Here is a 26,434-nt window from a genome sequence, read left to right as displayed (position 1 = left end):
TCACTTAGAACCAAGTGCATAGCAACCATAACAACCCATGTATTTTGTGAAAAATCACAATTTTGCAACTCAACACTTTAAGGGGTATAAAAATAAAACGGTAAAAGATTTGAAAAAGCTGATTTATACCTGAATAGCCCAATAATTGGAGAACATTTTAAAGTTTGAATGGTTGTTCTAAGTGAAAATATGAGGAAGTAGTTAAGTTTCAAAAACAAGCAAATTTTAGCAGAATTGCGGAAGTTTCCCATTCATTTCAATGGGACAAATTAAAGGAAAAAAGCTTAATATTTTAAAAAGTATAATAGCAAAAAATACCAAAAGATATAGCCGTCATTAGCAGAAATAGCAGAATAGTTTAAAATTTGAATGGTGAAAATAGCACAAAAATTGTGGAAGTAGTTCAACGGCGAAAAGTGTACGGAAGTCCTAAGAATAATAATAAAGAATAAAGAGAAACAGGAACTCAATAGTGTGGATGCCTTAAAGCATCCACACAATAAAGAGAAACAGGAAAACAATAGTGTGGATGCCTTAAAGCATCCACACAATAATAATAAAGAATAAAGAGAAACAGGAAAACAATAGTGTGGATGCCTTAAAGCATCCACACAATAAAGAATAAAGAGAAACAGGAACTCAATAGTGTGGATGCCTTAAAGCATCCACACAATAATAAAGAATAAAGAGAAACAGGAACTCAATAGTGTGGATGCCTTAAAGCATCCACACAATAATAAAGTATAAAGAATAAAGAGAAACAGGAAAACAATAGTGTGGATGCCTTAAAGCATCCACACAATAAAGAATAAAGAGAAACAGGAAAACAATAGTGTGGATGCCTTAAAGCATCCACACAACTAGAAAAATTTGCATTTCCTGCGAAAATGCAGTGTGGATGCTTTAAAGCTGAAGCTGTCTGCAAAAACTAGCTGAAAAAGCTGAAAAGTTGCAGAAATTGTAAAAACTTTGCAGAAGCAAAGGAACTTTGCTAAAAAGTAATAACTTAGCAGAACTGCAATATCTTAGAGGAAACATAATACTTGGCAGAAATACAATGACATAGCAGAACTTGGCAGAAATATTGTAACTTAACAGAAACATGATAACTTCTCAAATATACAAGAATTTAGGAGAAATAGTATAAGATAACAGAAAGAATATATTTAGCCAAAAATACTTAAACATTACAGAAACACTATGATTTAGAAAAATAGTACAACATAGCAGAAATACTGTGATTTACCAGAGACACTTTGATGAACTATGAATATTGCAATTTTAAATTAATACTATGTTTTAGCACAAATACTACACAAATTGTATGATTTGGCACAAAAACCATGATTTGGCAAAAATACTATGATTTAGCAGAAATGCTATGATTGAGCAGAAGTACTAAGATGTAGTAAAAGTACTTTGATTTAACAGAAATACAATTATGGAGGAGTAATACTTTAAAATGGGAGAAATATTGATACACACACACATACACAGAGCCTAAAGGGAACAGTATTCTTGCAAAACGTCGTGTAACTCAAACGCTAGGTGGAATAGAAGCATAATTCTTGTACTGGGTGAATCAGCGGACTTTGGTGTACTTTGACTGCGATTTTCATTGCTCTTTGTACAACCGTTGCTGAGATATGACGAGAGAAGAAACGGCAGACCTCAGATATGATTGGCTGGCTGGGAAGCTGTGCAGGCCCTGATTTGTAAATTTGAATGTCTCAGTCCTCACAGAGGATTGTCCTATAAAAATCCTATAAAAAGCAGAAATATTATAATTTAGCAGAAATACTATGATTTAGCACAAATACTATATTATGCACAAATACTATATTAATCACAAATACTATAAAAAGCAGAAATATTATAAAAAGCAGAAATACTATAAGAAGCACAAATACTATAAAAAGCAGAAATACTATAAAACGCAGAAATATTATAATTTAGCAGAAATATTATACTAAGCACAAATAGTATAATTTAGCAGAAATACTGTATTAAGCAGAAATACTATATTAAGCACAAATATTATAAAAAGCAGAAATACTATATTAAGCACAAATCCTATATTAAAAGGCTTTCTCTCTCTCTCTCTCCCTCTCTCTCTCTCTGTCTCACACACACACACACACACACACACACACACAGAGGGAGAGAGAAGCAACTCTGTAGGTCAGTCAAGCAGCCTGGGAGATGCTGAATTTGAATCCACCAATCAGAGAGGCTGTGTACTTTTTCCCGCCAAAACAGGTGCAGCCGTTTTTACACACACAGCAGAGACAGGATTTTTGCAGTCTATTTCTCATAGTGAGGACTACCCTCCAAACAAATGGCCATAGTTTTCCTAACCGTAGAGAACGGTAATTCTTACACCGTTTTGTTCAGAAGAGATGGGGGAATCTTCAAGTGTTGACAATTTATCATTAAAATATGAATTATTAAAGATATTTGACTTGTAATGCACCATAACTGAGTAGAGGCTAAGCGAAAACTGTCTTGACTTTTGATTTAGCAGATATACTATACTGTAATCAGCACATATACTGTAACATGACAGAAATTCCTCCACTTAGTAGTAATACTATAACATAACACAAATGTTATGATTTGGCACAAAAACCATGATTTGGCAAAAATACTATGATTGAGCAGAAGTACTATGATTGAGCAGAAGTACTATGATTGAGCAGAAGTACTAAGATGTAGTAAAAGTACTTTGATTTAACAGAAATACAATTATGGAAGACTAGTACTTTAAAATGGGAGAAATATTGATACACACACACATACACAGAGCCTACAGGGAACAGTATTTGTGCCATGGAGTGTTAACAAGAATGTGAGGTCCATATTAGAAAAGCTGGTAAAATGATAAAAGTTTGCAGAATTGTAATAAATGATGAATATAAATTACTGGTCTGTGATAGTGTATTAATTTGTAGGGAGAAAAACATGTTGATCAAGGTGGAATCGAACCCACGACCTTTTGGTTGAAGACCTGTGTCACTAACAACTGCGCCACTGGGAAAGAGAACGGGCGCCTGGAAAACAGGGTGATGAGCAGTCAGAATTAGATTGCGGTGAGGGGCGAAAAACGCCGTTTTTTGGAGTTATAGAACGTCGCGTAACTCAAAAACTAGGTGGATTAGAAGCATAATTCTTGTACTGGGTGAATCAGCGAACTTTGGTGTACTTTGACTGCGATTTTCATTGCTCTTTGTACAACCGTCGCGGAGATATGATGAGAGAAGAAACGGCAGACCTCAGATATGATTGGCTGGCTGGGAAGCCGTGCAGGCCCTGATTTGTAAATTTGAATGTCTCAGTCCTCACAGAGGATTGGCTGCCTGGGGACCTGGCAGTAATATATAGAAATAGTATGATTAAGCATAAATACTACATTTAGTAGAAAGACTATGTTTTATCACAAATACTATAAAAAGCAGAAATACTTTAATTTAGCAGAAATACTATATTAAGCACAAATACTATAAAAAGCAGAAATACTATGAAAAGCAGAAATACTATAATTTAGCAGAAATACTATAAAAATCAGAAATCCTATAAAAAGCAGAAGTACTATAATTTAGCAGAAATACTGTGATTTAGCACAAATACTATATTATGCACAAATACTATATTAATCACAAATACTATAAAAAGCAGAAATCCTATAAGAAGCAGAAATAATATAAAAAGCAGAAATATTATAAAAAGCAGAAATATTATAATTTAGCAGAAATATTACACTAAGCACAAATACTATAATTTAGCAGAAATACTGTATTAAGCAGAAATAGTATAAAAAGCAGAAATACTATAATTTAGCAGAAATACTATAATTTAGCAGAAATACTATAAAAAGCAGAAATACTATAATTTAGCAGAAATACTATATTAAGCAGAAATACTACAAAAAGCAGAAATACTATAAAAAGCAGAAATAGTATAATTTAGCAGAAATACTATATTAAGCATAAATACTATAAAAAGCAGAAATACACACACACACACACACACACACACACACACATACACACACAAACACACACAAAAAGAGAGAGAAGCAACTTTCTAGGTCAGTCAAGCAGCCTGGGAGCTGTTGAATTTGAATGCACCAATCAGAGAGGCTGTCTACTTTTTCCCGCCAAAACAGGTGCAGCCGTTTTTACACACACAGCAGAGACAGGATTTTTGCAGTCTATTTCTCATAGTGAGGACTACCCTCCAAACAAATGGCCATAGTTTCCTAACCGTAGGGGCTAGAACGGTAATTCTTACACCGTTTTGTTCAGAAGAGATGGGGGAATCTTCAAGTGTTGACAATTTATCATTAAAATATGAATTATTAAAGATATTTGACTTGTAATGCACCATAACTGAGTAGAGTCAAGCGAAAACTGTCTTGACTTTCCCTCAAACAACGCTTTGTAACTCGAAATCTATTTGGAGTATCAATATCATTCTTTCACCGTAAGAGACAGCAGGCTTTAGTGAACAGTCATGGAAATTTTCTTTTTTTTTTTTTTTTTTTTTTTTTTTTTTAAAAAATAACATCAGGTTAATAAACATTCACTCTCACATCCATGCCTTTTTTTTAAAAAAAAACTAAAAAAAAAACGTATTTTAATCATTATTATTAATAAACAGCAGTACACATACAGCATATCACAAATATACAGATACAGTTGTGGTCAGAGGTTTGGATACACTCATCTTCGGCATAAATATCCGGGAATTTTTTTTTTTTAAGGATTCCTTTGAACTGTTTTTTTTTTTTTTTTTTCACCATGGTGCAATAATTGAAAGATATATGTTGTTTAATGAAATTAACGTCACCAATAACCCTAACATGCATGGGTGTCTCTTATATTTGCAGCTTCCAGGAAAGTGCTGGGCTTGCAAGTGGATTTTAAACAAGATGAAGAAATTTGCAGGACCAAATGCCACTGCAGAGGTAAAATGTCTCATAGAGTACCTGCAGCAGTTAATGGCATCATTGTTTTTTTTTGTGTTTTCCAAATCTAAATAAAACTTCAAGTTCAGAGTAGCCATTGTTATCAAAATATGAATGTTCGAACTGTCACTGTGAAGCAGGAGCACCAAAGCTTTTGTTGAGTCAAGTCATGCACATACATTTTTAGTGATTCTTCTGGTGGCACTTCTTAGAATTTTTTAATGGTGTAAAGAAAGTTCAGATAATGATCATTTTCTGTTTTCAACGGGGAATATTAAAAGCAAATGAACAAAAACACCCTTTTTCTATCTGGGTGTTTTTGTTGGGGTAAGGGTAACGCAATAAAAGCCTCATACTGGTTGCACATGTATATATAGTAGAATGGGTTGCCAGTCTCTGTTTTAGCCCTGCGACAGAGTACACACCACACACCACACTGAGCACTGGAGCCCCTCAGGGCTGTGTGCTCAACCCACTGCTGTTCACTCTGCTGACTCATAACTGTGCAGCAATGTACAGTTCAAACCACATCATCAAGATCACTGATGATACGACTGTGGTGGGTCTCATCAACAAGAACGATGAGTCAGCATACAGAGAGGAGGTGCAACAGCTAACGGACCTGTGCAGAGTCAACAACCTGTCTCTGAATGTGGACAAAACAAAAGAGATGATTGTTGACTTCAGGAGAGCACTGAGAGATTACATTGATGGATCCTCTGTGGAAGTCGTCAAGAGCACCAAATGGCTTAGTGTTCACCTGGTGGAGAACCAGGTGAACACTAAGGAATTTTTGCACACTTGCACTTTAAGTAGTCCTGTGTTGATTGTCTGCTATATGTTATATGTAGGACCATGGTCTTGGAGGAATGTTGTCTTGCTTCACTGTGTGCTGTAACACTGCACATGATTGAAATGACAGTAAAGCCACTTGACTTGACTTTAGTTTAAGGAAGAGATTCTTCTACAGTTATACAGTTAGCATCACTAGTGGGGACGAGGCGGCTTAAAGGAGAGAGGCAGACGGTCTGGTGTCATGGTTTGAGGACAGCAACCTTACCCCAGGGCTGGACTGGGACAAAAAATCAGCCTGTGCATTTTGAGAGACCGGCCCACCAGGCATTATAGGAAAAACCATAAAGCCTTTGAATGAAAACAAACACTATTGCGACAGTGATGTACACTGTCTTGTTGGTATATATGTATCAATCTAAGAAACTTAAACCTACAGCATCCTCCCTATTCTGGTATTCTTAACAGTACTTAGTGGAAACCAAAGACTGCTTTGTCGAGTTAACCTCCTGAACTATCTACCACACATTTATTTACCACATCAATTAACAGCATGAGAGCACAAAATATTTTTTCTAACATGGCAACCTTGAAAAAGTGAAAGGAGACAGAAAGAAATGTGAGAAAGAATAAAACTCGATTGACTTGTTGATGGTATTTTACACACAGTACTGGTGCAGTATCTAGAAAATGTGGGAAAATACTGGCATCATATACAGCACTTACATCTGAAGAAATTATGATGGGACCCTGAAAAAAAAATCACTATATACAATGATGATTTCTATACATTTGACATCAGAAAAAAACTTTGGTTGTGAGATTCAGATAATTATCTAGTAAAAGCTAGACATTTTAAATGAGTATAAGAAAGAAAAGTACTTCTTTGTGCCCCCCTCTCCCTGTTAATGCCCTACCTGCCCCCCTGGCAAAACTTTCCTAGACCCGCCCCTGCACAGATACCAGCTGTCAGCTACGTAGAAAAGGATCCTGATGTTATTTATATGTCAGAAACAATTCATAACGTCCCTTCAACTCATTCATGTCACCTAAAAGGTCAACCTGTTTCTCCATCACCTGTTCAGCTCTGATGATTCAGTACGGACATCTCCTGGTTTCATCTTCATGTTTCCTCATGACCAGCAGCTTTTACAGCTGTGGCTCCAGCAAACATTAGCTGATACTAGATAGTAACGTTAAATAAATTCTAACAACTGCTGATCAAGCTTAAACGTGCTGCTGTTGTTTAGCTCGACACCTCCATGTTTCCTCTTTCTGGCGCAACGTAGGCGATAAACAAACAAGAGAGATGGGACTTGGTCAGAAAAGCCAATCAGCTGATCATTGATCAGTTTTGTGATTGAAGTAGCAACAGGAGAGGGAGGGGGAGAGAATGAGAGAAGAAGAAGAGGCAGCTGACAGCGTACAGACAGAATAACTCCAGCTTTGTGTCTTTTTTATTCTAGTTGAAGTACGGGACAAACTGCATTCATTTTCACCTCAATTCAAAATCAATTTCTCTGAATACGGCCTGATTCCGTTGGCAACTCTACTAACTAACCTTATGAATAAACTAAAGTTCACTATCAGTAACATCATAGCACCCGTAATGCTAGCTAATAGGCAGTATTATTGTAACTGACTTTAAAACATTAGCACAACTAAAATAAACTACACCAAAACTTGGTTTATATCTGACCCAGATAGACTGCAGGTCATAACTTTTTTTTTTTTTTTTTTTTTTTTTTTTTTTTTTCTTTTTGCCTGTCCCGTTTGGTTCTTTTGCCATCAGAATTATTGTCTAAAGGCGAAGAAAGATGCCCAACGGATTTTCTTTACCAAATTGACCATCCCAGCTTTGCCGTAATGGTCCATTTGATTCACCTTTTATTCTTTATTTTATTTTCACTTGCTGAATACGGGACAGACTTGACTGGGGGAAAGAAAAGGGAGAAGTCATGGAAATTTTCAGGTCTTTGTGGAAATCCATTAAAAAGATATGACGAGAGAAAAAAGTGGTTCATTTCCAGAGTTTGAAAGCTGAAGAAATCTGAGCGAAGGACGAATTTCCTACCCTCAAACAAACGTAATTCATGGCCAAATGGTAATAGGTGAGAAAATAATTCTTGAATTGTGAGCGTCAGGAGTGTCTGAAGATATATCGGGACAAGCCTCATGTCTTAACTTCGCTCCGTTAAGGAGATATGACGATTCGAATATGCCTCTCATTACAGAAATCAAGCGGTGATTTTGAACAAACTCTCCATTGACTTTCTATGGAGAGTTTTGAGACTTTGTGTTGGTCTGAGGAGATTTGCCAAAATTCTATAAATCCCACAACAATGACAGTGACATTTTCTGAAAGCCAGCAAAAATACCTACGTTTTGATGTATAATTTGTGGAAGTTGAGTGAAAATTGAGCAAGTAGCAAGAAGTTGTTCGGACATGAAGAGAAGACTGCGAAACCTACAGTGCCTCACTTAGAACCAAGTGCATAGCAACCATAACAACCCATGTATTTTGTGAAAAATCACAAAGATGAAACTCAAAACTTAAAGAGGGATAAAGATGAAAACGGTAACAGATATGAAAAAGCTGAATCATACATGAATAGCCCAATGATTTGAGAACATTTTAAAGTTTGAATGGTTGTTCTAGTCAAAAGTATGAGGAAGTAGTTAAGTTTCAAAAACGAGCAAGTTTTAGCAGAATTGCGGAAGTTTCCCATTCATTTCAATGGGACAAATTAAAGGAAAAAAGCTTAATATTTTAAAAAGTATAATAGTTATAAATAGCAAAAAATCATAGCAGAAATTAGCAGAAATAGCAGAATAGTTTAAAATTTGAATGGTGAAAATAGCACAAACATTGTGGAAGTAGTTAACGGACGAAAAAACGGGAGCAACTTGAAGAATAATAATAATAATAATAATAAAGAATAAAGAGAAACAGGAACTCAATAGTGTGGATGCCTTAAAGCATCCACACAATAATAAAGAATAAAGAGAAACAGGAAAACAATAGTGTGGATGCCTTAAAGCATCCACACAATAATAATAATAAAGATTACAACAACAATACTGTGAATGCTTTTACAAGCATTCACACTAATAACTAGAAAGTACATTTTCTGAAGAAACTGCAGTGTGAATGCTTGAATCTGAATGTATGCACTGAAATGAATTAATTGCTGAATTTTAAGTTAAAGAATTTTCATGAGCTGGAAAATACAGAATTTTTCACCTGAAAACAAAAGTGCTGAACTTTTTAAAGCTGATTTTCACACAGAAGTTGGAAAATAGCTGAAAATGTTTAAAATGTAAATTAGAAAAAGATGAGTAATGACAAAAGAAAACCTCTGAATGAATAGCAAAAGTTCATATTCTTCTAATCACTCAAAGAGTTGAATTATGTATTATAAATCTCTAATTCATAAAAAAAAATATAATAATAAAAATAAATGTAAAAACAAATTTGTTGAATTGAACTGAAAAGATGAACAAACATTCTGGAGAAAATACAAGCTTTAATATACAGCATAATGTTTTTCAGACATATACACATGTGTATATCATGTTTAATGGTATTACATACATCAATTTGTTTTGTATGTCATAGAAAATAACATAAAAATCTTAAGTCATATTTTACAGCTTCTTTCTGAAAAGGACTTAAATTAATTCAACAAATGTTTTTTTTTTCTCAAAATAGAATAAAAATCATTTTAAAAGGAGACGTTTGCAATGTTTTAAGGTGTTAATAATCTGATCCTGTCATGTGTCTGTTCAACTTTAGTTTTTGGCACAGACTCCATTCTTAAAGAACAAATTACAAAATAATAAACAAATAAAATTGAAATTAAAGTAGCTTTTCTTTGTTAAACACTTCACAGGAGAATAAATAAAAATAACTAAATTAAATAAGTCAATAAAAATAATAAGCAACATATGAAATACATGAAAATTCAACTTTTAAAACCACAATCCTGAACCTTTAAACTGTGTTGGTTTCTTAGAACATGGCTGAACAGCTGTTTCTATTGGTCTACTTAATCTACTGATCTGTCTACACATCTTTTTATTACTCATTCTTTTTTATGTTTTAATGTAAACAGAGTCCACACAGTGGTAAAAGAGAACTGTATAGAGATTTTTGAGTAAACTCAAATGAAAGCCTAAGGTGGTGACACAGTTTAACACATACAAATAATCAAATAAACACATTAGTCCTTTTTGTGAACATGGATAAATAAGTATCAATAGTTTACAGCATTGTTCAGCCATGGCACTAAATGCTTTTTTACACAGTGTTTTAACCTGGGCTCAGACACAAAGTCCCAAATTTAGTTAGTCCCTGACTTTGAGTTGTGGTTATGACTAATTATTATACACAAGGCTTTATCTATCTGAACTCTAAGGACACAAATATGAAAAAAAAACCAAAACTATACTTACCAGCTGATACCTCACACTACACACCTAGTGTGCCATGTGACCTGAAACTTTGGTTCAAACTCATCATAATCATTCTGTTAACACTGTTTTTTTTAACACTGTTTGTGTTGCTATTCAGCAGTTTAAATTTTTTTAGATTGGATTACATGGAATGAATTTGAGTTCTCTTGGGGGTTTTGTGTGTGTTTTGTTCTTAGCAGATTTTTTTCTTCCATACTGTTAAATTCCAGTTACCACATTTCTGGTCATATGACATCCCAAGTCCCCAGTTAAAAAAATCCCCACAGTTAATTCAACATTAAAACAAAATAAAAAATATGTTAAATAAATAAATAAAGGTTTGCTCTGTGATGAAATATTAAATAAGCATACACTGTACAGAGCACTAACAATGAAAACAATCCTTTAGCCTGTTGATCAGAGAGAATAATAATAATGATAATAATGGATTGGATTTCTATAGCGCTTTTCAAGGCACCCAAAGCGCTTTACAATGCCACTATTCATTCACTCTCACATTCACACACTGGTGGAGGCAAGCTACGGTTGTAGCCACAGCTGCCCTGGGGCAGACTGACAGAAGCGAGGCTGCCATATCGCGCCATCGGCCCCTCTGGCCAACACCAGTAGAGAGGCAGTCATTATGTCCATTTAAAACCTGTAATCACAGAGCACAACGTTTCTGTGAAACTATAAAGTCCCAGATGATCCTCATCATGTCCAGTGACTTCAGAGTGGATCCTCCCTGTCATCCAGCCAGTGTTTGATGTGTTGCAAGCAGCACAGAAGCAGGATGGCTGAGGACTTTAAACGAAGAGCAGAAAACAGGAACATATGTAGTTGTAAATGTAAATATCAGTGATACTTGTCAAAGGGAATAAAATAATGAAAATGTTAACTTACACTCTCATTTAGGGAGGCTCTTGACACTGCACAGAGGAGGCACAGTCAGTCTGACAATGATGGTGATCTCCAGGGATGTTTTCCTGCAGCAACATTCCTGCCAACTGGCCATATGATCCAGAGTAGTTGGTTTGTAATGAACAGAAAGGTGTATATGTTAGGTAGTGTGCACTTAGAGCTGGTCCTAAGAAACAAACACATCCTGTAATAAACTGAATACCTGTAGTAGTGCTGCTGCAAATATGAAGCCCTTCTATCATGTGTGGTTTCAAAGAAGGTGTTTTGGAGGCTCAGTCACAGAAACTGTGCAGTCTGTTCAGTCCTGAGTGTCTCAGCTCTGAAGGGGATGGATCACAGAGGGAAACACCTGAGTACAGACATTAAAATACACTCAAAATAACACTCCTAAGGTCAAGTGAAAACACAATTTAAACACTTTACAAAGAATTAATACATGTTTTCATGGAAATAATGTCATTAACCCTTTTTGTTGTGAGTAAATCTCACCAACTGCTTGTGGGACAAGCTAGGAGGAGGACTTATCACAGAATCTCTCCTGTGCTCCAGATGTGAAGTCTCACGCTCTGATTGTACGGCGAAGATGGTGATGATGAAGCCTCTCTGATCTGTGGCATTACAGTTTCTGGCTGCTCTGTGCTTCACACTGTTGGATCTTACATGTGAAGCTTGGAGAAGACACAGGAGAACTGTGTCTCTCTTAACAAAAAGAAAAAAAAGAAAAAAAAAGAAACCTAACAACCTCCCACCGCACCCCATCCCCCCACTCAACTCCCACCTACCCACTCCACTCAACTCCCCAGCCTCACATCATCCAATGTCTATACAAATGTAGGGTATCAGCTGGTAACAAAAAGCAAGTGTTACATATGTAACACTGCTAAAACATTTCTGGCCAGAAATGTGCAGTTATGAACCCAGACCCACCCTGATAAATGCACTGGCTGAAACATGATAAAAGCTCATAAAAATGTATGTTTCATCGAAAGATTTGTCAAAGAATATAATTGTATACTTTTGAAAAAGTTTAAAGATTATAACAAACCGAAATCAGTAACAGTTTTGTAAATATTATTTCAAAATAGAGGCACACATAAACTGGCTTAACTGTCATTATTGCTGTAATTAGGTATTTTAAACCTTTAGTCTGTGTTGTTCTCTCAGAAACAACGAAGAAGCTGTTGAACATATATGCGTTGTTTGGGCAATCCTCTGGTCCACCCTCCCTCCCTCCCAGCCACAGTGAGACTGGGGCAGCCTGGCAGGATTTTGAAGCCTGGCTGAAGAGAGGATATGTCTACACTGTTCGTTTTAAACTGGTATATTTGATTTTTCTGACATTCATAGATTACTGATTTTTAGATTTTCTGTAATAAATAAAATTGTCATCTTTTACTGATATCATTACTTAATTCATTTAATTGTATTTTATGTAAAAGAATTCAAACATTATACTGCAATGCAGGGCGTTTTTTCTTAAGCCAACTTTTAAATATCGCTCTACTTTCTTATGTCATTCAAAAATATAGAAATTACTTACTGTATTCAAAGATCTAGATCATGAATCATCACAGGACAATACACAGTATACAGGGTCATGGTAACTATGGTAGGTCTTCATGACTCCAGAATGGAGACATCGCTCTGGCTGAGAAATGAAAATAAGGTCAAGCAGTGTGTTCTTCTCTGTGGTAGGGGCAGTGATGACCTGTGCGTATCCCCTAGACTCAAACAGCTCCATGATTGGTTTGTTTGCACTGGATAAAACATTCTCATTAAAATCACCACAAACTATGATGGGATGACAGTCCATGATCTCCAATGAGTCTAATAGGCTTACCAGGTTTTTCAGGAATGGCCTCAGAGTGTAGTCTGGAGGTCTGTACACAACTGCAATCAGAGCACTGACTGGTGCTTCAACCTTTAAAGCCAGAAATTCAAGGTCAGTTACATTATGGATGTACTGTTTTTCATGCACTTGAATGTCACTTTTCACATAAACAGCAACTCCACCACCACTTCTGTTTGCCATCTGGGGAAAGTTTGTGTAGGACAGGTGTCTGTTGCGTTTGAACAAATTGTAATTTTCCAAGTGGAGACTCTCTGCGACAAAAGAGCCCCGCAGGTGTGTTTCTGTTAGGCACAAAACATCTGCTAGACACAATTCATGGTGACTCTTGATGTCATTAATGTGAGCTGGCAGTCCCTCTGTATTATGATGAACAATGGTGAAAACGTCTGACCTGCTCAGTGTTTGTCTCACGTGTAGAAGAGGCATCATGTCATCAAGGTTGGCTTGTCTCATGTTCTCAAGCGCTGCAGTGATTTCTGGGTTGGTGAATATTTTTTTCTCCTCCATATCAAGAAGATACAGTCCACTGAGAGACGTCACTCTACTGACAGCTACGTAGGCCATGCCGGGCTCAAAAATGCTCTTAAGAGAGACAACAGCTGATGTGGTTGTCATACCCTGTACCTTATGTATTGTACATGCAAAGGCCAGCTTCACTGGGAACTGTCTTCGTACCACTCCTTTCTGCTTCAGATTCTCCTCTGCTCTCTCAATGTACACCATGTCGTCTGCTGGTGTGCGGTTATTCTTTCCAGATGTCTCATTATCCATTTTAAGTCCAAGCTTGATGATGTGTTGGTCATTTTCAGAGTAAACTACTCTAAGTAGTATTCCAAAAGCTCCATTAACCAAACCATTTTGTATGTCAATGTTTCTGGTGAGCATGACACGAGCTCCTTCTGCAACTTTCAGCGTGTCTGGTAACTCGTTTTTACCTCCTTTGAATGGTCTGTCTTGAAGTGCCATTCTGCCAGTTCTAGGATCTTTTCTATAATCATCTGCATGGATGTCAATGACATGAGTATGGAGCAGAGCCAGTGTTGAAGAGTTGTGTGCATCCACTTCTTTATTAGTTGCAAAAATGTGCAACGCATCAGTCGGACAAAGGGCTGGTTCAGTTATGGCCTGTGACAACAAATCTCTATCTGCTTCGCAAAGCTCATCCAACTTTCCTTTCACACGAATTCTGTTCAGCATCTCAGCAAAGACAACATCATCTTTCTGACGCATAATCTCAGTCAGAGTGATCATCTGAAAATGCTCCCGCCACAGGTCGATCTCGGACGGGTCGTGCACACAGAGAGGTTTAGACTGTCGCACTGGGGGTAGCTGATAGAAGTCTCCAACAGCAATGACTGACATGCCTCCAAAGGGTCTCCGAGTCCCTTTGATCTGTTTGAGTCTTGCATCTACATATGCAAAGAGATGTCTTGACACCATAGACACTTCGTCAATGACGATTATTTCAGCATTCAAAAGTTCTGATCTGACTTCATCCAGCTGATTGCCAAGTCCCTGAATGGGAGGTTTTAAGCTTCTAGGCAGCTTGAGAAGAGAATGCAGTGTTGTTCCAGAAATGTTAAATGCTGCAGTCCCAGTGAAAGCAGTTAACAGGACAGTGGGTTTTGATATGTCAACGTCGTCTGCATATCTGGGCACTTTGCTCAGTATCTTAGATGCTTCTGAGTAGATGCATTTGATAAGATGTGATTTTCCTGTTCCAGCACCACCATTAATATAAAAGAAAAACTGCTCTGGATTTAGAGCACAGACTCTTTTAATGCACCAGTCTCTAACTGCATAAAATATGCAGGCTTGCTTCTTATTCAGATTCTGAAACATCTGACGTAACAATGTAGGATCAATAGCAGGGGGTTCCCTGATGGCTCTGACTTCTGTTGAAGCATCAGCCTGACGGCTGTAGTCGGGCACATCTTCCTGTTCATTTTCATTGTCTCGCTCTCTTTCTTGTTCAACAAGTGGCAACCTTACGAGATCTGATTCAGGTGCCAGATTACACCATTCGTCAGTCACACCTCTGTTCTGCTCATATTCCTCAACAGCGCTCTCGATCTCCTCACTGTTTTTCTCATATTTTTCTCTGTTTCTTTTGACAATGTGTTGCACGTACTCAAGACGGTCAGTACCTGGTGCCTGTACACAGCCAGCACCATAGAAAGCCTGATAGGTTGGCAACGATGGTGTTTTCAGTTCGTGGTCTGAACGATGAGGGAGGTACAGTTTAAGCAGTCTTCCGTAATATTGCTCTGGATGTTTTTCTTGTGAGCAGCGGTGAAATCTGATGATAGCAGGCTTATTGTTTTTGCGCCTTTGCACAAATCCCATCTCATTGAGAAGGGGCAAAACATCTTTACCTTTTGTCTGTTGGCCATAGACAATCCTGCAAGTAGCAGCAAAGTCTGCCATGCACATCTCCTCAAACTCTGGTGTTTCAGGTCTGGCTTTGTATTTGTCATTCAAAGATGTCATCCAAACATTGGAAGACTCAGGTGTTGTGTTGTCCAGAACTGACAGGGGACGACTCATTTTCACAGGATTATCATCTGTTGGTATGAATATTACAGCACGTGAACATTGCTTCATGTGAAGACCACATGCACGAGCAACACACTCCTGTGCACTGATCTCTCGCTTCTTTGAATATGCCTGCATGACGGCTCTCATTTCATCGCACTCATTTACACTGTCCTTATGGGAGTTCTCAATGACAGTTTTCAGGTACTCAGATAGCCCGCCCTCTTTTTTTGATATATATTTCATTAAATAATTTGCAGCGCCGAAAGCATCTAGAACAAAGCTTATGTCGATATTACTGTTCCAGGCTTCAAGCAGATGTGGATTATAGCCATTTATCCAAGAGTCTTTTGGATCACGCTTTAGTATGATCGTACTCCTTGTGTTCATTTTATTCAGGTATCTCTCATATTCTGCATGTGTCAACTTGCATCTTGCCAAGAGCTGCTCTAAACTCATGGAAGCAGTTTCAGGCTCATTCAGCAGCTGGTTCAGTGGTCTGAGCTTGTTCTTTGCTGTTTCTACTTCCAGTGCATCATCCTCACTGGGTCTTGTGATCATTGTCTCATTGCAGGGTGGTTTAGGAAAACCAAAACGGCACCCGGAGCTTAAACTCCTAAAGCACGTCTTTGTGTGGTTCTTACTATGTTTTTGCACTTCTGTTACTTTCTTGTACAGTTCAGGTTGTTTATGTGGATCAGGCAGCTGAGCTGTGATGTATTTGTTTATAAAATCAACAACAGTTTGCTCATCATCCTCCTCAAACACAGGAGCACCTTCTACCCACAGGAGGCAGTGTATGTGTGGGCTTCCTCTGTGCTGAAACTCAACTCTGTAAAAGTAGTCAATGACTTTGCCAAGTGGCTCTGCAGGAGATAAGAGTAAATCTCTGAATAATGCTTCAACTCTCTTGTCAAACATGCGCATTGTTGTGACAGGATTGCTTCTCAGGATGTCACACTTTGCTGACCAGTCGAGTCCTTCAAAATTGACTTGTTCACCTTGCTGCCTTGTTATTGCCTCGATCACTTCAGGCCAGCGCATTTCAGCAGCTGAAAATGTGCAAAAGAACGTGGGAGTTCCCAACTGTCTGATCATGGCAAAAAGATCTCTTGTTGTTTTCTCCCAATAGGCTGGGGTTCCTCTCAGAGGCTGCATGAATCTCACTGCATCTTTATTTCGCACCAGTTTCTCCACCTCGTGTTTATCTTGTAACATGCCTGAGGTTATTTTTCTCCCATCTCTGGTCAGAGGCTTTGCCTTCCTTAACTGTATTGTCATGCTGGAAGTAGCCAAGTGTATTTCAGTCACAAACTGTGCAAAGAACAAATAGTTTGTGTCTTTGGCAAAACGATCATCAATGCAGAAAAGTCTTGATTTGAAATACCCACTGGGGGATACTTTGATCAGCCTTCTTTCATCCAGTGTGTTTTGGCCTGTAGGAAACTGCACAGGGAAGGCCATGGCCTCCAGTTTAGGTGTTTTGAAAAAACTTATTGGATTGTTTCTCTCTGCAGGAGCAACAGAGTAGATTCCTTCACTGAAACATAATATCTCCTCAGCCACATCAGGGGGCTGCAAACAGGACTCGAGTGCAAAACCACCATTAGTCAGTCCATCTGCTTGCTCTGAATCATCTCTCATCTGTTCACGTGGTTGTTCACCTTCACAGGGTAACATGTCAATATCCTGTTCATTTTTATTTTGTGCTTCACTCAGTGCATTTTTCTCACAGCTGTCAATTTCCATTAAATCAGCCTCATCATAATCATCCTCATTCATGTTTTCATCATCATCCTCCTCATCATCTTCATCAGGAAGTGTTGGATCACACAGCTCAGCATCATCTCTGATGGTCACATCCTTATACTGTGGATGAATCTGCTTGAGTTTATGCAGTGCTTGCACAAGTTTAGACCAGCTTACAGTCTGAAACAGCTGATGACCTTTGTAAGACAAGCGTCTCTTCAGTTTTACTCTCATCACCTGAGAATTAATTCTCAATCGAGGTAGTGCTTCCACAGTTTCCTGTACCTCTGATGGGACACAGACCACATTCCCTCTAATTGCTCTCTGTCTGCCTTTGGGAAGAGGAATAATCTTGGCAAATGGTATGCACTTGGCTATGAGATGTCTCTCCAGTATGTTGAGATGAGACAGTTCAGGTGGAATATCAGCAAGATCCAGTTTATTGGCAGCAGCAAGTGCTGGCATGGAACCATTTTTAAGATGATTGTGGCAGGTGTGACAAATCCACTCTCTCTTTCTCTCATCAGGCACATTGCACTGCTCATTTCTGCAGTTTTCATCACAAACATGAACAAACCTTCCTGTCAAACATGTTGCAACCACATGTGGGTTTTTCACATAATTTGACCTTCTGCAGGGTCGCACTTGGTTTGGAAATGAAGCCTTGAAGCATACAGTACATGGGTATGATGGTCCAACTTTGATTTGTGATTTGAACACAGATATGGCCTCGTTGATCACACTGTTGTCACTCTCTTGGGTTTGTCTGTTCACCCATCTGTATTTCCTTTTTATTTTCATTGCACATCTCATATTGTGCATAATCCTGAATGCAAGATTACTTTGATACCTTTCTCGCATTAGTTGTTTCATCAGTTGTCTGTGTCTTACTCTGAATGCATTGTCACGTGCATAACGCTGAGTAACTCGAGATCTCTGCCTCTCTCTGAATTCTGGGCTTTCTCGATACCTTTTAGTGATGTAGTTTTTTTGTTTTTGTCTAAATTCAGCATTTTCATTATAACGTCTTTTAACATATTGTTGTTGTTTCTGTCTAACTTTAGCATTTTCAGAAAAATGTCTCTTAATATATTCTTTTTGTTTGTGTCTAAATTCAGCATTGTCATAATAACGTCTTTTAATATATTGTTGTTTTTTCTGCCTGAATTCATCATTCTCACAGTAACGTCTTTTCATATACTGTTGTTGCTTCCGTTTAACTTCAGGGTTCTTTTTATATGTCTCGCTTGTGCAAGATTTTTTCTTTTCTTGGTATTCTTTGTTTGAAGCATACTTTTGTCGTTCTTTCCTTTTTTGATTTTCTTTTCTTTGATTTCTGGTTTTCTCTGATGCCATTAATCGTCTTTTCATTTTTCGCCTTTGATGTTTATTAACTTTTGTCAGTTTACAGATTTTCGGAAAAACTTCATCAGAAAGATGAGAGATCTCAGTAAGATCAGTGGTTGTGTTTCTCCTTGGAGTAGAGGGGTTTGCTTCATCAACAGTTGTATCAGAGTGAGTAGGTAGCCACAGCAGTGGCAGCTGTTGGTCTGCAGACTGTGTCTGTGATAGTATCACTCAGGTTGACTGTGCTCATACTGTAGAACTGCACAGGCTTAAGCTCATAGTTACAAGAAGGGTGATATCTCCATCATTTCATAAGAATCTTGGATCCTCTTAATCATGTCACTGAGTAGTGTGAATTTCAGCATCACAGCTGTACCACGATTACGTGACCATAGTGGTAGAGGAAGACCACTGGGTGTTTTGGAGTGTGGATCAAAGAAACCATATTTGCCTGATGTGGATCTGAACACTGCGATACACAATCCACTCATAATCAGTAAGGCATACTGCACATCTGACAACAGGCAGCTCAGTCCTGCTTCTAAGCTGAGAAAGGTATCTACTGCCTCCTCTGGAGGTTCTTCAAATGTCCCATACCGGGAAGGCTGTGTCATGTCGACATGATACATAGATCTGCGTGCATCAACTTTGTCTGGCAGCTCATCGGTTGCCAAATGAATATTTTTAGGAAATCTTTTCTTGGCCTCTTTGTACATCACATCACCTTTATCCAAGACCAGATTAAGGTCAGCTGTAGTCATGTTTTCATTCTCATGAAGGAATGCAAGAAATGTGAGTGAGTTACATGTGCACTGCTTGTTTCTGGAGTCTCCATATTTAGGATGTGCCTGGCTGTGAGAAGCACAGACATGTATAACAGAGGGCTGGTTTTCAAGGTTCACTCTTTCTGCATGAGATGGTCCTGCCACATCACTGTGACAGCCTCTTTTCAAAAAATCAGCATAACCCACCTGTGGGTCACTTGACACCTCATGTTGTTCATTAAGTTCATGCTGCAGTCCAATCTTTACAGCATCAGCATAAGATACCTGTTGTACATGTGCAGGAACATGTTGACCTGCCTGTTTGACACTGTCAGAATTGGTCTTTGTAGACACACTGTCTTCTGCAGAGCTCTGAGGAAAATCAAACTCAGCCTGTTCACATATTGGTACACTGTGAAACTCATGAAACTTCTTCCAGCGTTGTTTTGCAGCTTGTGACTTTTTCTGCTTCCTTGGCATTTTCACACACCTGCAAGTGTTTCTTAGTCTTTAGAAAATATGTTCACAAGATAAGACTGGCACACACCAGGAGATGTTGTCTTTGTTTTTATATTTCAGTTTTTATTTGTCTGAAACAGTTGTCTTTCAGTTGACAGTTTGTTCATCAGTCGAGAGAATATTATGCACTCTCTTTATTGGCTTGGCACAACTTAGCAGCAAGCCCAGAATGAAAAACAGGTAGAGAGAAAATTTAGAAGAGAGAACAGAGAGCAGGAGAGACACGGCTTGGAAATTACAATCACACCGTGAATTAGAGTTTTCTTTGTTCAGTTTGTTCTTAGGTAGAGGCAATATATGCACTCTTTATTGCTTTAATGGCTTGGCGTTTTTCAGCAGCAAGCCAAGAGTGAAAAACAGGTAGAGAGAAAATTTAGAAGAGAGAACAGACAGAGCAGGAGAGACACGGCTTGGAAATCAAACCGCAGAGTTTTCTTTGTTTGTTCAGTTTGTTCATAGGTTGAGGCAAAATATGCACTCTTCGTTGCTTTATTGGCTTGGCGTTTTTCAGCAGCAAGCCAAGAGTGAAAAACAGGTAGAGAGAAAATTTAGCAGAGAGAACAGACAGAGCAGGAGAGACACGGCTTTGAAATCAAACCGCAATAAGATTCTTAGTTTGGCACAATTTCGCACAAACCACAGGGTGAAATACAAATGGAAAGAAGGCAGAGACAACAGGTGGAGTAGGACAGAGGATAGAGGGGTTGGGGGGTTGGGATGTGAGAGAGAAGACTGGAAATCTGGTCCTTGTTCTTCTTCTGCACACTGTGAACAAAAAAGAAGAAAAAAATAATAATTTTATTAAAATGAAATCACATGGTAATTGTTTGGACTAATTGTGACTACTAAATAAAGGACAAAACAAATATTCAAGCTAAACTGTTGTTGGCTGCCATGTGCAAAAAGTTGCATAATTGGGCACTTTTTAAAAGAATAAATATTTAATTAAATTCAGCAATAATATTCTTAAATACAAATATGATTGAGTGAATCATTAACTAATCACATGTAGTGTGACTACAAAAATGTACGAAAAAAATATTTTAGCTCAATTATTAAGCTTCACTTATGTGTATTTATTATAAAATTGTGTTTAAAAGGTCTAGCACAAAGTTTGAACCCATCACTTTACAGCTTATATTAGTCAGATTATTATTTTTTTACTCTTGCAGTATGTGCACACCTACCAGGCAAAGCACAGGTGTCAGTCAAGTTCCTGAAAGTGTAAGACAAGAAATAATATGTTAGTTGTCTGTACAGTGTTATCTGACTAAGAGAAATACAAAGCCCACACGACATGATACACTGAACTTATAGTCAGCAGGTTATAGAATAATACAGCACACCAACAGACACAGCAGCCATTTTATAATTCAAACTAATTAACTGAAGTATTTCCACATATGTAAGGCTACTGTTATACTGTTACTAGCCTTAGCATTGCTGCTAGCGCTAGCATTCTGGCTAGCATTAGCAGTTCAGTTAGTGTTAGCACTGCAGCTAGCGTTAGCATTGTAGCTAGCATTAGCAATGCTGCTAGCGCTAGCACTCTTACTGTTAAAACTGAGCCACAATGGCAATAATAAAGCTCATTTGTTACTTTTGTCTCACTGACCGCCAAGAAATATCACAGGGATATCATAGGAATATTCTTTTTGTTAGTTAACAACTGCTAAGGCTAGTGTTAGCACTATAGCTAGAGTTAGCGTTGTTGCTAGCATTAGCATTGAAGCTTGCATTAGCACTGCTGCTAACAGCAAAAAGTCATAAACCTATATAAATGATAGCGAAGGTTATTCTTTTTTTTTTCTTTCTTTATTCTTTGAACTCTTTTGAACTCTGTTGGACTTGATATGTGAGTTTAAATGTCAAACATGTATTTTTACCATCATAAAAATAAAACTGTACTGTACTTACCACAGCAGAGAGTAAAGCGGAATGACGACAGTTGGTCCAGTGATGGGTTAGAAACAGATGAGGCGTTCAGGTGGTACTTGGAAATTTGACCATCAGTTTGAATAGCTATAATGAGCATATACATGTCTGTGTGTCGGTCTCTGTGTGTGAGACATAGAGAGATAGAGGGGAAAAAATACACTAGACTCATTAGTGTACAAATTGGTACTTTTTGCCCGAGTATAAGCGAATGAGTGACATACAGAAAAATAGGGCAACTGGCATTACATGAGCAAATAAAAAGTATTTTACATTGAACTGTTTTGTGGGTTTTATTTTAAGACTACTTTAAGTGTGTTAGTGGGGAGATAAACTATACAGACTATAAACAGAGACATTAAATGAGATTGGATTAGTTAAACGCTAGTTAAAGTGTGGGAAAATCAACTAGAGACAGGAAGATGCTGTGACCTTTAATTATCCAGTCAGAAAAGATGATTTTAAAGTCATCAAGTGACTCCAACTGCCCAGATCTGAAAAACCTGTTTGCAGAAGACAAGTCCACCACTAAACAATAAGCTTGAATTTAACAGGCCAATCACAATGCTCTACTTAGTTGGCATATACTAACTACTGACAAACTATTAATCTGTGGAAAAACCCTGTCAAATCTGTCTTATTGTACATATTGAAAAAGTTAATCTTACTACAACTGCTTAGATGCAGTAGACATTTTTAGGTTTAACCTTGGCACAGTGAGAGAGAGCTCATTAAGCAGGCAGGTGTGAGCCTGGTTGCTATAGTGACTGCACCCAATGGCTCTATACACATGGACACAGACATGTACCTCACTTTTGCTGCTTAAAATGAACAGAAAAGTCAGCCCCAAACAAATCGTTCCCAAATGAAAAGTACATGTCGTATTGACAAAATTCTTTCACTGTGAGGGGCAGCAATGTCTGGTCCACTGAATTCTCAGTTTTCATGCCTGTGGAGTTTCTTATATGGACGTGGTGACAGTGGAAAGACACCATGCTCTTCTGATTTTCAAACGAACCTTCTGAGCCATTTTAACATTAGAGTCTATGGAAGAGTTGGAGGGAGGAGGCTGTGCATTGGTGACATTTATGAAAGAACCATAACACCTATTACTATAATAAACACATTGGATGAAAGAGGACAGCGATGGCTACGTTTTGAGGGTAAAATCATACCTGTAGAGCAAACGCTGCAGACACAGCAGCAGTTTTAAGAAAAGATTTTAAGATTAATTTTTTCGCTCCTCTCACTCTAGCAGTTGAGCTGTCTCACTCTAGCCCCAACATTCCGTCCCATACACACCCATTATAAACTCTGAAACGGGTGAAAAAACATCATGAAACTTAAACTGGAACTGAAGAAAAAGTATAATAGATATTGAAAAGATAAATACAAGTTGAATAGTTGAATGTCTTGTCTTCGTTTTAAAGTTTGAATCGTGTCTCTATGTCAACGTATGTGGAAGTAGTAAGAGTTTAAAAATGAGTAAGTTGAATGAGGATTTGAAGGGTCTCCCCATTGAAATACATGGGAAATTTTTGTTGAAAAAAGTTGAATAAAATTAAAAATATAAATGTTAAAAATGAGAAAAATAGAAGCAGTCATGTCCAAAAGAAGAGGAATCTAATGGTGTTGGAATGGTTTTTCTAAGTTGAACGGTTTTGAAGGAGATAGATGCCAAAAAACGTACGGAATATGGAATAATAGATAATAAGAAAGATTACAACAACAATACTGTGAATGCTTTTCAAGCATTCACACTAATAATAAAGATGTAGAAGAACAATACTGTGAATGCTTTTACAAGCATTCACACTAATAAAGAGAAACAGGAACTCAATAGTGTGGATGCCTTTGAGGGTATCCACACAATAATAATAATAAAGAATAAAGAGAAACAGGAACTCTATAGTGTGAATGCCTACAGCATTCACACAATAAAGAGAAACATGAACTAAATAGTGTGGATGCCTTTGAGGGCATCCACACAACTAGAAAAATTTGCATTTCCTGCGAAAATGCAGTGTGGATGCTTTAAAGCTGAAGCTGTCTGCAAAAACTAGCTGAAAAAGCTGAAAAGTTGCAGAAATTGTAAAAACTTTGCAGAAGCAAAGAAACTTTGCTAAAATGTAATAACTTAGCAGAACTGCAATATCTTAGAGGAAACATAATACTTGGCAGAAATACAATAGCATAGCAGAACTTGGCAGAAATATTGTAACTTACCAGAAACATGATAACTTCTCACAAATACAAGAATTTAGGAGAAATAGTATAAGATAACAGAAAGAATATATTTAGCCAAAAATACTTTAACATTACAGAAACACTATGATTTAGAAAGATAGTACAACATAGCAGAAATACTGTGATTTACCAGAGACACTGTGATGAACTATGAATATTGTAATTTTAAATTAATACTATGTTTTAGCACAAATACTATAATTTGACAGAAATACTATCATTTTTGCAGAAATACTATGTTTCAGCACAAATACTCTGGTTTAGCACAAATATTATAACATAAAGAAAGAGAAATATAATATAGTAGAAATAATATGATTTAGCAGAAATACTGTAATCAGCACATATACTGTAACATGACAGAAATTCCTCCACTTAGTAGTAATACTATAACATAACACAAATGTTATGATTTGGCACAAAAACCATGATTTGGCAAAAATACTATGATTTAGCAGAAATACTATGATTGAGCAGAAGTACAAAGATGTAGTAAAAGTACTTTGATTTAACAGAAATACAATTATGGAGGACTAATAATTTAAAATGGGAGAAATATTGATACACACACACACATACACAGAGCCTAAAGGGAACAGTATTTGTGCCATGGAGTGTTAACAAGAATGTGAGGTCCATATTAGAAAAGCTGGTAAAATGACAAAAGTTTGCAGAATTGTAATAAATGATGAATATGAATTACTGGTCTGTGATAGTGTATTAATTTGTAGGGAAAAAAACATGTTGACCAAGGTGGGATTGAACCCATGACCTTTGGCTTGCAGACCCATGTCATTACCAACTGCGCCACTGGGAAAGAGAGCAGGCGACTGGAAAACAGGGTGATGAGCAGTCAGAATTAGATCGCGGTGCGAGGCGAAAAACGACGTTTTTTGGAGTTACAAAACGTAGTGTAACTCAAAATCTAGGTGGACTAGAAGCATAATTCTTGTACTGGGTGAATCAGCGGACCTTGGTGTACTTTGACTGTGATTTTCATTGCTCTTTGTACAACCGTTGCTGAGATATGACGAGAGAAGAAACGGCAGACCTCAGATATGATTGGCTGGCTGGGAAGCCGTGCAGGCCCTGATATGTAAATTTCAGGGCTAAGTGTCTCAGTCCTCACAGAGGATTGGCTGCCTGGGGACCTGGCAGTAATATATAGAAATAGTATGATTAAGCATAAATACTACATTTAGTAGAAATACTATGTTTTAGCACAAATACTATAAAAAGCAGAAATACTGTAATTTAGCAGAAATACTATATTAAGCACAAATCCTATATTAAGCACAAATCGTATAAAAAGCAGAAATACTATAATTTAGCAGAAATACTATAATTTAGCAGAAACACTATATTAAGCACAAATACTATAAAAAGCAGAAATACTATAATGTAGCAGAAATACTATAATTTAGCAGAAATACTATATTAAGCAGACATACTATAAAAAGCAGAAATACCTTAAAAAGCAGAAATACTATAATTTAGCAGAAATACTATAATTTAGCAGAAATACTATATTAAGCAGAAATACTATATTAAGCACAAATACTATAAAAAGTAGAAATATTATAAAAAGCAGAAATACTTTAATTAGCACAAATCCTATATTAAGCACAAATCGTATAAAAAGCAGAAATACTATAAAAAGTAGAAATATTATAATTTAGCAGAAATACTATATTAAGCAGAAATACTATAAAAAGCAGAAGTACTATAATTTAGCAGAAATACTATAAAAAGCAGAAATACTATAATTTAGCAGAAATTCTATATTAAGCAGAAATACTATATTAAGCAGAAATACTATAAAAAGCAGAAATACTATAATTTAGCAGAAATACTATATTAAGCACAAATACTATATTAAGCACAAATCCTATAAAAAGCAGAAATACTATAAAAAGTAGAAATACTATAATTTAGCAGAAATACTATAAAAAGCAGAAGTACTATAATTTAGCAGAAATACTATAATTAACAGAAATACTATATTAAGCAGAGATACTATACTTACTTAACATAAAGACCAAAGTCATAATAATAAAAGTATAAATACATTTTAAAAAAATAAAACAATTAACTAATAAGAGAAAAAATGATAATAACAAAGTAACAGATGAAGTAAAATAAGTAATGATAAATTAAAAGCAGAAAGTAAATACATAATCCGCAAAATAAACAAGTTACAATCAGATATGACAAATTTAACATCAAGACAAAATAAATTAAGAGTAAAAAGCCAAGAAGTTTACTCAGAATAGGGAAAAAAATAAGAAACTGCAATAGCCACACTACAGCAGTAACATCAGCTAAGCCCACCAGGATACATTGATGCTATTG

General features: G+C 36.9%; 1 protein-coding gene and 3 long non-coding RNA genes across 7 annotated transcripts; 3 read left to right on the top strand and 1 right to left on the bottom strand.

The window, feature by feature from the left end:
* The first annotated feature begins 1,764 nt into the window (after positions 1-1,764).
* Positions 1,765-4,042, top strand: LOC146494804 (uncharacterized). Its single transcript, XR_014871431.1, has 2 exons — positions 1,765-2,302; positions 3,566-4,042. It is a non-coding gene; the product is annotated as an uncharacterized LOC146494804 (long non-coding RNA).
* A 6,805-nt stretch (positions 4,043-10,847) lies between these two features.
* Positions 10,848-18,641, bottom strand: LOC146494803 (uncharacterized). Of its 4 annotated transcripts, none has more exons than XR_014871589.1 (3): positions 11,337-12,124; positions 11,117-11,220; positions 10,848-11,017 (listed from the first exon to the last, which is right to left on the bottom strand). XR_014871589.1 is itself a non-coding variant. In XM_085146401.1 (2 exons), exons 1-2 carry the CDS (start codon positions 18,639-18,641, stop codon positions 11,448-11,450), a joined length of 5,673 nt encoding a protein of 1,890 aa, XP_085002527.1. In that variant the 3' UTR covers positions 11,187-11,447. The 4 variants fall into 4 exon arrangements, 2 of the variants coding, with proteins under 2 accessions (XP_085002527.1, XP_085002526.1); XR_014871588.1 differs by lacking the exon at positions 10,848-11,017 and adding an exon at positions 12,975-18,641 and having other exon boundaries at positions 11,187-11,220; positions 11,337-11,453; XM_085146401.1 differs by lacking the exon at positions 10,848-11,017 and adding an exon at positions 12,975-18,641 and having other exon boundaries at positions 11,187-11,453.
* A 1,351-nt stretch (positions 18,642-19,992) lies between these two features.
* Positions 19,993-23,935, top strand: LOC146494802 (uncharacterized). Its single transcript, XR_014871590.1, has 2 exons — positions 19,993-20,080; positions 20,261-23,935. It is a non-coding gene; the product is annotated as an uncharacterized LOC146494802 (long non-coding RNA).
* Positions 23,936-24,336: 401 nt separating this feature from the next.
* On the top strand, positions 24,337-25,296 carry LOC146494801 (uncharacterized). The gene is made up of 2 exons (XR_014871591.1): positions 24,337-24,686; positions 24,982-25,296. It is a non-coding gene; the product is annotated as an uncharacterized LOC146494801 (long non-coding RNA).
* Positions 25,297-26,434: the final 1,138 nt, after the last annotated feature.

This window comes from Neolamprologus multifasciatus, chromosome 20 (assembly GCF_963576455.1).
Source record: "Neolamprologus multifasciatus chromosome 20, fNeoMul1.2, whole genome shotgun sequence".
NCBI classification, from domain to species: Eukaryota; Metazoa; Chordata; class Actinopteri; order Cichliformes; family Cichlidae; genus Neolamprologus; species Neolamprologus multifasciatus.
Note: the sequence above shows the minus strand (reverse complement) of the source record. Positions and strands in the feature narration are given on the sequence as shown.